The sequence below is a fragment of the Struthio camelus genome, chromosome 8 (genome assembly GCF_040807025.1).
Source record: "Struthio camelus isolate bStrCam1 chromosome 8, bStrCam1.hap1, whole genome shotgun sequence".
In the NCBI taxonomy this organism is placed as follows: domain Eukaryota; kingdom Metazoa; phylum Chordata; class Aves; order Struthioniformes; family Struthionidae; genus Struthio; species Struthio camelus.
The window spans coordinates 12,420,919-12,433,322 of record NC_090949.1 but is presented as its reverse complement, the minus strand read 5'-3'; the positions used below and the strand labels follow the sequence as shown (position 1 = coordinate 12,433,322).

At 38.7% G+C, this 12,404-nt stretch overlaps 1 protein-coding gene across 9 annotated transcripts in view; it reads right to left on the bottom strand.

The window, feature by feature from the left end:
* Positions 1–4,681: 4,681 nt before the first annotated feature.
* PTPRC (protein tyrosine phosphatase receptor type C) overlaps positions 4,682–12,404 on the bottom strand; it is a 70,238-nt gene continuing 62,515 nt past the window's right edge. For all 9 annotated transcript variants that reach the window (XM_068952113.1, XM_068952115.1, XM_068952116.1 and 6 more), the window contains 9 exons: positions 12,242–12,377; positions 11,391–11,540; positions 10,865–10,955; positions 9,779–9,912; positions 8,608–8,742; positions 8,181–8,303; positions 7,582–7,760; positions 6,775–6,910; positions 4,682–5,980 (listed from right to left, as the gene is read on the bottom strand). In XM_068952113.1, the coding sequence (XP_068808214.1) occupies positions 5,708–5,980; positions 6,775–6,910; positions 7,582–7,760; positions 8,181–8,303; positions 8,608–8,742; positions 9,779–9,912; positions 10,865–10,955; positions 11,391–11,540; positions 12,242–12,377 (1,357 nt within the window). In that variant the 3' untranslated portion in view covers positions 4,682–5,707. The remainder of the gene's footprint in view (positions 5,981–6,774; positions 6,911–7,581; positions 7,761–8,180; positions 8,304–8,607; positions 8,743–9,778; positions 9,913–10,864; positions 10,956–11,390; positions 11,541–12,241; positions 12,378–12,404) is intronic.

Sequence of the window (12,404 nt, the reverse complement as noted above, 5' to 3'; positions counted from 1 at the left end):
TCAGAAGTGAAGATCTAACAGAAAGATGTTTTGTGACACATTTCTCTAGTTTCTGGGAAACTAGAGGCATTTAGATAATGAGCATTGCCTAGACTTGCTGTGCTGTGCAGTCAGTCTGCCTGCGCCTGGTCTCATTCCTGGCTGCTCCTGGCCTACCGACTGAACTTCTTGGCTTGACCTCAAACTTGCCTCACCATTTTGCTTGGCAAGCACTGGATTGTTGTCTGACACTGGCTACTGTCACCAGACCTGCTTTGTTCACCTTGTTTGGGTGCTTTGGGCCTGCACCCATGTTGGTGAGGTCTCTGCCCTGCCTGCCTTGGTCCAGGCTCCCCCTCGTTTGCAGAGCAGCCCATGCTTTCTGCTTCGTGACACCCAGTGTGCGTGGTGGGTGAGAGAGGATGCCTCCAGCAGCAAGCTGACAGAGCTGTTCAAGTCAATGAAATGCAGTTATCCGAAATGAGGAGAAAACCTAAGAAATTATTACAAACACTCAAGTAGGAAGACGCTACCATTCAGTAACTGAGGCAAGAGCTGCAAAAGAAAAAAACCCAGACTCCCACTAACTGGACTGCGGAGAGCAGACTGGATTATTTGCTGGGGAGAGAGAGATACAAACCTTGCTTGCCTTTCATGTCATCAGAAAGTGTCCTTCCATTGCGACTGGAACAGGGGCAAATTATTATTTGATAGTGGAAACTTCTGGCTGTCTTCAGGGGAGACCTAACTCTTCAAGGAATAATTTACTAGTACCATTTAAGAAATTGAATTCCTGTTCTGTGAAAATTTATTTATTTATGTTAAATCAATAAATGAAGTCAGCATTTCATTTTATTGCTGAACAGAAATTATATTTAAAAAATCAGTATGGAAAAAGGAAATATTGTTAATGATATTGAACTGTTTCAGTTTTGAAGTAGTGTTAATGACACCAAACAATATTAAAAATAATATAGTATTTAAGTATTTCATAAAAAACAGAAGTAAAAATAAATACAGTGCTGAACTTAGAACTAGAGAGTTACCTTCTCAGAATGTTGTTATCAACATTAGCAAAAGACAGTGAAAAGTGATTCATTTTTTACCTTCTCAAAAAAAAAAAAGAATCAAAACTGACACTTCCTACCAAATGTCTGCATTTGGACAAAACTGCATTTTCCAGTGTCGTCACTTTTTACCATCTTTCTCTGCAGTTGAAGAACCACCCTGATTTTTATCGCAGCAGAAGGAGAGCTGACAAATAACTTTCTAGTAGACATTGATGCCAGCACTGATTTATTCTGTGACAACATAGGCACTCTGCATTGTATGCAATCTACTGTACCTCATCTGCAGTTTATATTTTGCAAATTCATTTTTGGAAACCACCTCTTACAAAGCCCATCAGCCACACAATCCAGCTTTGTCACAGTGCTGCATCACCTCACAGAAAAGTTAGCATGGGCACATCACTTCATCCCTTTTTCCCCCTATTTTTTTTTACCCTCAGCACCTGCCAAATCAACAATCCATCAATTTAGGGCTGGGAAAGTGAGTTCAGAGTTAAGACTATGAATAATGCACACAAACAAACAATCAATGCTAAATATGTATAATTTGGCTAAAATACACAGACAGACAGACCAACCAAGTGCTTGGTACTTGCAGACAGGTACAGACACAATCTGTGCAGTACTGTAAAAACAACTGTCATCTTCCTTACCCTCTGATGGTTCCACATTACATAAATGGAGCCAGCCAAATACATTGCAGTATGGCTCTGAAAAGAACAAAAGTATCTGAAGAGTCTCAGCACAGCCTGGCGGGTAAATTGTGCAAATACACCAAGTCCTTCCACAGACTGCATCGACCAGCACAAGTTCTGGGTGGCCCTGGGGTCTCAGTAAACTTCCAGGCAGGGTCAGGATATCTTAAAGTGTGATCTCCAAAAACAGAGACCCCCGACTGCTAAAAAGTCTAAAATAGTCCAGATTAAACTTTGTATTTCTTTTTTTCTCTGAACGTTAGACAGTTATGCTTAAGCCTACATTAGCATCACAAGCCAGACTAGCGTGCACCTGTGGGATTCAAGAGACAAGCCAGCTGTAAACAGTTATCTGCCTATTCCTCTGAAAAATGTTTATCCTGTTAGTTTCACAACTCTGGTAACACTATGTATTGCTGATGCTGATGATTCTGAATCTGAGTACATAATTACTTAATAATACCCTGTTGTATTAGGGTTAATACAATGAGGCTATTACCTTACAATACCTTTTGATATCAAGTTGCTTGCCTGCACAGTTATTTTTTTCAACCCAGTAAAGAGATCTTTTAGTATAAAATTGCTTAGTACTTTTGCAATTATCTTCAATTGCACGGAAAAGAAAGACTGACCTATATGGCTGTTACAAATCTGTTTAGTTCTACTTTGCCGTGTCTTTGAAATATATTGCAGCCCATTATTCTTCAGACACTTACCATTTTTCTGAAGTAGAGCTGATGCATATCAAAATGCGCTATACGCTGAAACTGAGCGGCTCCTTTTCTTGCAGTTTGGTTTCCCCTGGCCTAAAATAAAGCTTTGAAACTGAACAGCTCCTTTTCTTCCAGTTTGGTTTCCCCTGGCCTAAAATAAAGCTTCCTGGCCCTTGGCAAATGTTTTTACGTATGGAAAAATAGCTGTAGTACAGCTGTAGGGAGCCCCGCAGGGAATTGCCGACATTCTTTTAGAGGTGATCTGGAGAATGTACAAAGTTAAAAAATTTGGGCTTGTACAAAAGCAAGATGCCTTGTCTACGAGATAAGCACTGCTACTGCAGCGTTCTCCTAAGGAATGTTCAATAAAGGATATAATGTCCAGCTTAAACGAAACTCGTGTGTTGAGCCACTATTCTTTGCTCCGTACATTCCTTGCCTTCTCAAACAGATGGTTCGCGTTGTTAATATTGTACTTCTCAGTCACAAGCTCGCTCTCCAGCAACGCCTGTGCTGCGATTTCGCTCAGATTTCCTGTTTGGTTGCTCAGCGCCAAAACGGCCGCTTTCTCCGCGCCCCTCCCCCCGCCGCCTTCTCCACACGGCGGCGGCCGTTAGCCGGCCGTTAGCCGGCCGTTAGCGGGAGCTGCCGGAGGCGGTGAGAGGCTCCTTCTCACCTGCCTTCCCGCCCCTGGCTCCACGGCACACCGCTGTCCCTCCTCCAGACCCGCTCTCGTATCCCTCTGCTACAAACCCTGTGCCAGCACGCCTTGGACTTTTGAAATTCAAATAACTAAATACAGAAGGGAAAAACTCCCCTCTGCCCGGCTCTGCTAGGGAGTTCCCAAAAGCAGTCAGCACTTCTAGACTGTGTTAAGACAGACTCCCTAAATTGTCACATGGCGATTTCATGAGATTTAATTGTACAAAGTGTTATTTAATTTGAAAATAATTAAAAACGAAGAGCTCAGCTTATCCCATGGTGACTATAAGGAACATTACTCCAAAAGTGGTTTACACTAGGCGCCTGAGGAGAGTTGTAATGAGAGGCTCTGTTTCTCTGATTAGGCTAATGGAGATGGGCATTAGGCAAAATTTAATACAGTTCAGAATTTTTCTGAAAAAAACGTGTGCGCAAATCAAGTGTCAACCTGGTATGCACTTTTTAAAAAATATATAGTCAGGAGAACACTACCGTCTCTCTAGGAAACAATTCAAGCAAAATAAAATCCTCCAGAATTTTTACAGCCAAAGTGTTGCAGGAACTTAATGTGGAACTGCTTTTTAAGGACTATAAATGTATGAAAGTCCTCGGATTTATACAAGATGAAAATTTAAGCCTAACTGTCCTCTCATTTGGGAAGCATTTGCAGTTATTCCTAAAAGTGTGACCAGTATCTGTTTTGACACTGTTACATTAAGTAGCTGCACTGAGCTCTTTATTTACTACGTGAAATAGCTACAGAGGCTTCATGATGACCAAAACTACAAAGAAGAAGAAAAAGAAGTGAAGCGTCCTCAGTCATCCAATGAACGCCTGTCAGTTGATTTGCATCCTAGGCCCCTTATCTTTTTGATCTCTCAAGCTGTGCTACGTTTGCAATTTTGACATGTTCCTCTAAAAACGGCCAACAGCTTTTAGGCCTAGAAGTTTTTTTTACATTATCTTCACGTTTAGTTTCAAGTTTTCTTTGATATCAGCTCTCCCCCTCAGCTTTGTTAGTTCATCATCTAACTCCACTTTAGCTGAAGAAGAAGTTCAGCTCACCATTAAGGAGTCCAGCAGCCTGGGGGTGTGTTTGGTGCCACTTAGCCAAGCACAACAGCTGAGGAAGCGCTTAACTGTGCTGTAGGTGTGAATAAAACATTGGGTCTAGGTCAACTCCAAAATTAAGTTAATGTTTTAATCAACTGTGTCTATAAATGTTGTTTACAGGGCTCTCTAAATACTTTCAGCTATATTTTGTAAAGAGAGATTAGGAATATGCAGTGGTAAGTTAGAAGCCCTAAGTCTGTTCAGTGACTGTACTTCTAATGACTTCAAGGAACAGAAGAATAAGTATTTTCATCTGTAATGACAGGATTATAACAGTTACTACACACAGTTTTATAAAAATTAAATAGTGTGTTTTTCTACTGAAAACATCATGCATTGGCTATCACAGGATTTTGTGCATTTAGAAAAAAAGTTTACACAGTCCAGAAGAACAAAATAATTTCCACTGTTTCAACTATTATCCTTTTTGTTTATTTTAAAAATGATAAGCTAAAATCCAGCAGGAAATAGTAAAATTATCACAATAGTAACATACAAAACCTCATCATTCAAAAAAAAAAAAAAACCCCAACTCTCTAAAATCTACAATGTTTGAAGGAAAAAAAGCACACACTGTAAGTTGCACAAGACTTCTCAATGCACAGACAGTTTCAGGAAAGTACTCTTTTTAAATTACAGAATATAAGAAACAGATGTGCCAGCGCACAGTATTTCAAGCTCTCAAAGTCTACTCAATGCATTTTCTATCAGAATTTTTGCAATCATTCAGCATGCCAGTCTCCAGACTTTCTTCTTTGAGTCTAATAGTGAGATCTCAGATGAATTTATGTGGAGCAATAAGGACATCTTGAGGCAAGTTAGAAAAACGCAAAGCTTATATTCCACGTTGATTTCAAAGGATGAAGGGCCAGATGCTCAATAAGTCTGACTTCCTTGGAATTGATACACAGTGTAAATGATAAGCATTTAAGATTGCTTGGCAAAGTTATACAAGTTCCACAGAATTTGATGAAAGCAGCGCTTGCTAGGCATTCCTGAAATTCTAGTATATACTCTTGCCCGTTAGGTTAATTTACTTGCTAGTAGTTTTGAAGACAGACCTGTATTTGCAACACACTAAATTTGGTGTTCTGAGTTCTTTTTTTTTCCTCCTTATTACAAAAGTGAAAAAAGAAATCCTTCCCACTGCTCAACATGAAAACATAGTATTACACTGTACATATTTTTAAAAGTATAAAATAGTGAAAACATTTTTTTGAAGTATTAAATGCAAATCTACACAAAAAAAAAATGTTCACAGTTCTCTGTCATTCTCTACTTTCAAGTATTGTCTCAAATCTGTACCTTTGAAAAACTGATATAATAGTAAATACTTTCCAAAAATGGTAGGAAGAAGAAGATTTCACATTCTTCCTATTTTGTTTAATATTTTTTGCACATGACAATCAACACATGCATATTTTTAATATAGCCTCTAAGTTAAAACTGGAGTTGTGGGACCATTTGTAGAGCTTTCTGTTTCTTTAGTGATATCTGCAGCTTTAGAATCTTCACATGCTTCAGAAGCCCCATTTCCCTCTGGCATTGAAGGGGTAAGATCAATAGTGATCAAATCAGCTTCCTGATCTTTTTTTTCTACTTCATTGCCAAATGCAGCTTTATCTTCCTGCTGGCTGTTCTTCTTTATTTGTCCATTCTGTGCAGGGAAGATGCTGGCAATGGTATCATACAGAAATTGATAATGTTCCTAATATTAAAAAAAAAGAGAAGAGATTAGGATGAATGCAATGTCCAGTATCTGAGAATGAGCAGTTTCTTTCTTGCTTTTATTAAATCTTGGAAATGCTGCATTTAGTTGAGCATGGAGAATCACATATGAATTGGCTTCCACAGCTTTTGGCCTACAGGGTGTTGGTTCTATGGTTTAATTCTAATTTCACATTTATGTAATGCCTCTGTAACTGCTTATATCAGACGTTCTCAATTAAGAGTCACTAAGTACCTCTTGGTTTAGAAGGCAAAGTACCAAAAATATGTTTTTCAGAGTATCTAAGCTGTAGTCAGCTTATATTGTAAGGACTCAGGGACAGTCCTCTACTAATTTGCCCCACATTGATCAAACCTAGTTGGTTTGTTGGATGGTAAATCACAGCGTACGCCACAGAGAAGCAGCGTTTTGCAATCAAATAAATTGATGGCTCCTAAGCTGCCAAATGAATTAGGCTTTCAGCTCTGCAGAAGTTAAGGGGCACTGGGTATGTCAGTCCCCTAAGCAACTGCAGAAACCTTAACTGATTCAATTTATAATTTTACAACATGTATCCTTCCACAAAAATATTACAGAATTGCAGCTCTGCACATCTCACAGATTCCTTCATTCTCATCGATAATGGCCAATTCCTAAGTACTGATGAAAGGCTGTGAATGTCCACATTATAATTAGAGTTCCCTACACAGAAATGGTGCATGAGGTATGAAGATATTCCCGACTGTGCTAAGTAATCTCTTAGCTTGTCCTTGTAATTCGTAAGATTTACTTACAAAGGTGGAGACCACTCCCGGCCTGGTGCGACGAAGAGCTTTTACTACTTGGAAAACATCTATTACTTCTTCTACTTCTGCACTTTCCAAGAGGGTCATTAAAGCACAAAATACACCAGTTTGCTGGGATCCATCACTAGAAGATACATATTTTTAAAATGTAAAAATTAGCAAGATGTGTGACTAAGTGTTAGATTTATTTCAAAGATTGTATAATGAATTCTATTCCCAAAACATTTTTAACTGGACTGAAATTGTTACAACTAAAAGTATCTGCAGGGTGCAAACAAGGCATAGCTACTTTATGTAAATTCTACCTGGATCTCATGTGACCATTTAAGGGGGAAGAGAGAAATTAGAAACTTTAGTTTTATGGTCTTAGCACTGTTAGCCAAGATTATTCCATTTTAGATGGTATGCATGGCTGTGCCTGGAAATATGGTCCTAAAAAAGTAGATTTCTGCACTGGAGTGAGAGATGAGATAAAAGCTCTGCCAGATCCTTATTAGAAGTACGCTACAAAGCGCTCTGACCTGGCATTTCTTCTCACAATACATGTACTAGGCAAGAGCAACTAGCTCTGATGTCCTACTGCACTCCCACTCTTGCCAAAGAGAAGTGGGCTCACTTTTCAGTACTGCAATCAAAAAGGTCAATTTTGATCCGTTCAAGAAATTTTCTAGGGAGAGCTGAGTCTACAGGCACATACAAAGGCTTTTGGGAAAAGGCAGGAATTACCAAAATGCAGTTGCTAAATATATTTAGAACTTAGAACTAGGTTAGGACATGCACTGAACGCATACCCACCGACAGTGGACGACAATTGGGACACTGCGGTTGCCTCTGTTGTCGTTGGAGCCTGATCTGGTTGGAACTTTTTGTTTAAGGTTTAGAATCATGTTGACTAAGTCTTTGGGGTTTTCAGGAATATCCAAGCCACTCCACTTGTGGTACTGATACTGATACACCTTCTGTGTTTCTTTCCTCTGCAAAACAGCAGTGGAGACGTAATCAATGTTCAGACTAACAGCAAAGATTCACATAGTACATCTATTGTAGGTGATTTACAAAATAAAACTTATATTCTTGAGGAACTACACAGTGATGTAAATTCTGCCTTTCTGTGAACATGAGATCGGTAGACATCGAAGCTTTGCTCAAAGTACAAAAGAGAGCTCACCTCCTTAGAGTCCTCTACCACCATTTCAGTAAATCACTAAACTGGAAATCTAAGTTAACTTATACCATATATCATGATTAGCTGCTGGTCTGAAACAAAAAAATACTTCAATTTCTTAGAGCAGGAGGTAAGTGCGGTGGGAACTATCCCTTATCTTTCTTTAGTCTGGGCTAAGTTTCTTAGAAATGTAAAATTTCTTTTTGTAATTTTCAAAAAAAACTTTTACCTTCAGATGTGTAACATCAAATGCACGTATGGTATAGCTAGGGCAACTGTTAACATCTGTCATTTGTACTTCTATGCCATCATATGTTTCTTTTCCTTCTCCCCAGTATTGCGCACAGAGTTCCTAAAATACATAAAAGTCAGTGCTCTTCAAATCTGCTTTTATATTACTTTCTGCATGCACTTACAGAACGCATTCACTTAAAGTAGTGGGAGTTTCACTGTATTCAAAAATACCTCATCAAGCAACTCTTTTCCTCAGAGATTCAGTAGAAGGTAAATTAAGAAGGTAAATAATAGAACAAATTATATTAGAAAATTCCTTTTTAGATAAAAGACTTTAATAAGAATAAAAGAGTGCAGTTGAGTGTTTTCTTTGCACACAGAGGACCCTTAAGGTGTCAGCATGAAGACGATGCCTTCCTCACCTGATCTCCTTCTTTCAGCTCTGTCAGCATAACAATGACTTTGACTTTTCTTTGGAAGACCATTTGCCAGAAGTCAGCAACCGTTTCCTGCAGTGGTCCTTGAGTTGCAATCATGGCTTTTGGACCCCAATAGCCCTACAAAAGAAATTTAAATTTTTTTTTTCCTTAAATTCATCCAAAATGCTATTTTCCTGTAATAGAAGTCATTGTCATGTAAAGACTATCTAGTGAAATAAACTAATAATCTGTCTTGTTTATAGAGAAAAACATGCCTGTCATAGCAGGCAATGATCTTGCAGGAACAATAAGAGTCAAACAACATTAAACTGAATCCTCCTAAAAAACATTACTCTAGAATGACACCAGGACATACCCATGCTGCAGTGGGTGAGACCTCAGCCTACCATTACATACAGATCATGTTTTTAAGGGTTAAAGCAAGGATTTAATTCTGCACAGCTGTTACTGGTCTGCTAACAAATTAAGTTTATCCCATACAACAGAGTTTATGAGCCAGTCAGTTCACACTGAACCACCCAAAAGTAAAAATACATTTACTCTGAACAGACATCCTAATCCTGCTTCATTTTAAAGAATTTCGATAACTATAATTTATCTGATAATTTCATAAGCAATTATCTTCATTAGGGGCAGTAGCTGCTCTCCTTCTTCTAGAAGTAAATATTATACCAAAAAACTCCTGGTCTCAGTTTTCACTAGTACAGTTCTATACATGCAAATCACTATACTCATGTCTAACTCGCAGTGAAAATATTAATATGGATCAATTTGTACATAGGCAAATGCCCTCTCATAGAAAAATAGGCTACTCCAAGGCCAGCTGAAATTCAGTGATTTTAAATATAAGAAACAAAAAAACACTTTTCTGTGTTTGTTATCACTTTTTGAGATTGCATAGTCTATGACTATGTAAGGGAAAAAGCTCCACCTTACTCCTGCACCAAAATTTTGAAGATTTTGATGATTAAAACTATAAAGGGGTTTGACAGTCAAATGTCAGATCGTCCTTCCCTATCCAGGTTAACGCGATTCTACTTGTGAAGCCAGCAACAGAATAGAAGAGAATAAAGGCACAGGCTGGCATATAGTTATCAGCAAGTTTTAGTTGCAAGCTTGTGAGATACTTACAGTGCATCCTCTAAATACGTACAGTTATGAAGGAAGCATTGATGTATCTGCTTGAATCCTCACAATCGCTGTCCCCATCTGAGGAATCATCTGAGTCATGTTCGCTCTCCTTACTTTGTTCCTCTTCATGCCTGATTGGCACTCGATTAAAGTCATCTGCATAAGACAAAGTGTCACCACGATGCAGCACTGCTGGTCAGGTATAGCGTTTGAGGGTGGCTGTCCCCTCCTTGTGTCATTACCCTCCTGCCTTCTCAAGGGAATCCCAAGTGCTGTTTTTATTACTGGGTGAATATGGCCACACACATAGTGGTCTGGGTTTCCTTGCAGTTTAGTTGCTTTGCTCAGGGAGCAGAGGAAAGGCAATCTATTTTGTCCATTCACCCTGGATTGCATCAGTTTGTGCACTGGAGTCATGCTACCAGATATTCAGCCTTTTTTTATTCTCTCATCAAGAGAAGGGAGTCAGGGAACTGAGGACTGATTCTGCAAAACTCTTGCAACACATGCCAAGACCAAGTCTCAGGCAGCAGTATCCTTACTGGGAGAACACCAAAGGCATGAGGATCTGCTAGGTGAGGGCTGAGGGCTCCTCCACATTGGGTAATGTCAAAAGCCAACCTGGGAGAAGTTCGTGGAGTTGAGAAAGTCTCCTCCAGGTTCCCACTCACCAGGCCTCCTCTCTTCTCCTAACACAATGCCCAAGTGAACCACAGGCATTTTGGGGTGCACTGTATCCATATAGTGAACAAAGTTTTTCTTAGTGACAGTGTCACTAAGTTCTAGTTCTTTATTTTCACCAAAGACAGAGCAGTTTTCTGCTAGTGATGGAAACTGCTGATAGGAAAAAGTCAGTCCGTCAACAAAAGGCTGCTGAGCCAAGTCCACTTCATTGGAAATAAAATTAAACACTCTTAAGAATTCATATGTTAATCTTATTTTCTTTTTTAAAACATTATAAGTTTCTAGTTTTACAATGTTGAGAGAATGAACAAATCAGAAATGTATCTCAATAAGGTAATCTGCTGTCTTAATTTATTCAAAATTTAATAGGTTTTCTTTCAAGATAACAGAGAAAATAACAGAAAGGTTCATGGAAAATACTCACATGGAATTGTGTTGGCATTCCTGTTTTTGCTTTTGTTCTCCTCTCGATTCCCAGTGTTCTGTGTCCGCCATCCCTTATAGAAGGGCAACCTCTAAAGAAATAGGATGTTTGGGATTATGCTTGATAAAAATGGTTCATGGGATCATGGTCCCCTCTGGACAGCCGTAACCTGTCTTCATTGCCCAGTGCCTCACTTCTTATTTTAATTCTATAAACTTTGGTCACATCTGGACTACAGTTTAAAAATGCTCACTGTACCATATATAGTGCCACAAGAAATCATGCACATAGACACAAGTAATCATTCTGTTCCCCTAAACTTTATGAAAAATATTAATATCAAAAGCAGAAATGCAATTTCATTACTTTACAGGTTTCTTCATGAAGGTGAAGAAATTCCATCTGTGCTAGAGAAATAAATTAGCACAGAAGTGATGCGTTATGTATGGTGTCTCTTCCTCGTGACTACTGTGCAAGGCAATTTCTAATTTAAGCCAGTGAAGAGCTAATGCACTGTTATATTTACCTGAAATTCTGCCTCCAGCAAAGAAGGATCACTCGGAGGATCTTTCCTTTTCAGATTTGTAAGGCAGGCATGCAGTTCTGAGAGAGCGACCTCGGTTTCTCCATACTGATTATATTCCACCAGTGCTTGATGGATGAGGATGTATTGTGACTGGTGTTTCCCATTTTAACAGTTTAAAAGTGAAGTTATTATTAGTGAGCAAAAAGAAAAAAACATACCACTTTTTAAAACCATTGTAAGAAGTTATTACTCACATGATGATATTAGTGGCAATAATATTTAACATTAAAGTGGCATTAAATACAAATATTAAAAATCATAGTGGCTTCCTATTAATTAAACATTTTGAAGCAAACGGGGTATGTTGGCTGAAAGGTGTTCTGCAGATAAATGTAATGTTGTTTAAGAAATATGTAATTAAGATCTGAAAGATCTTTAAGATGCCTAAATAAGTTAAAAGCATACATTTCATCAGTCCATGACTTTTACTGTATTCTCAACTCAACTGAAAATCCCACACAACATTTACAATATGAAAATTGTTTGACTGTGCAAGTTCAACTTTGCCCCTTTGCATCTGAGTTGCATGCCTAAAGCTGGACTACCGAATCTAAAATGCTTTTACCTTCTTTTTCTAAAGTCTGAGTTTAAAATGTTGAAGTTTCTAAAGCTGAAAAACTTTGTTGGAAGTTTTTCTCTCTCTTAATATCTTTTCAGAACTGTATTTTCTCTAAACAGCTTCAGCTGAACTTTAGCATCCCCCAAGACTGACAAGAGCACTTTTTCTCAGGAAATACTGACGAAGCACTAATGAAATTGAGTTTTAACTGAAATGGATTGTAGTGAGATACCTCTACTTGAACCATGAGGCATCGCTGTCGACGCAGCTTCACAACATAGCCATAAACATCCACTCTGCCTTCGGTATCGAGCCCCTCCAGCATTGCATCAATTCCAATATATGTTCCAGTGCGCCCAACACCAGCACTGGAAAGCAAAGAGGGATATGGTTAT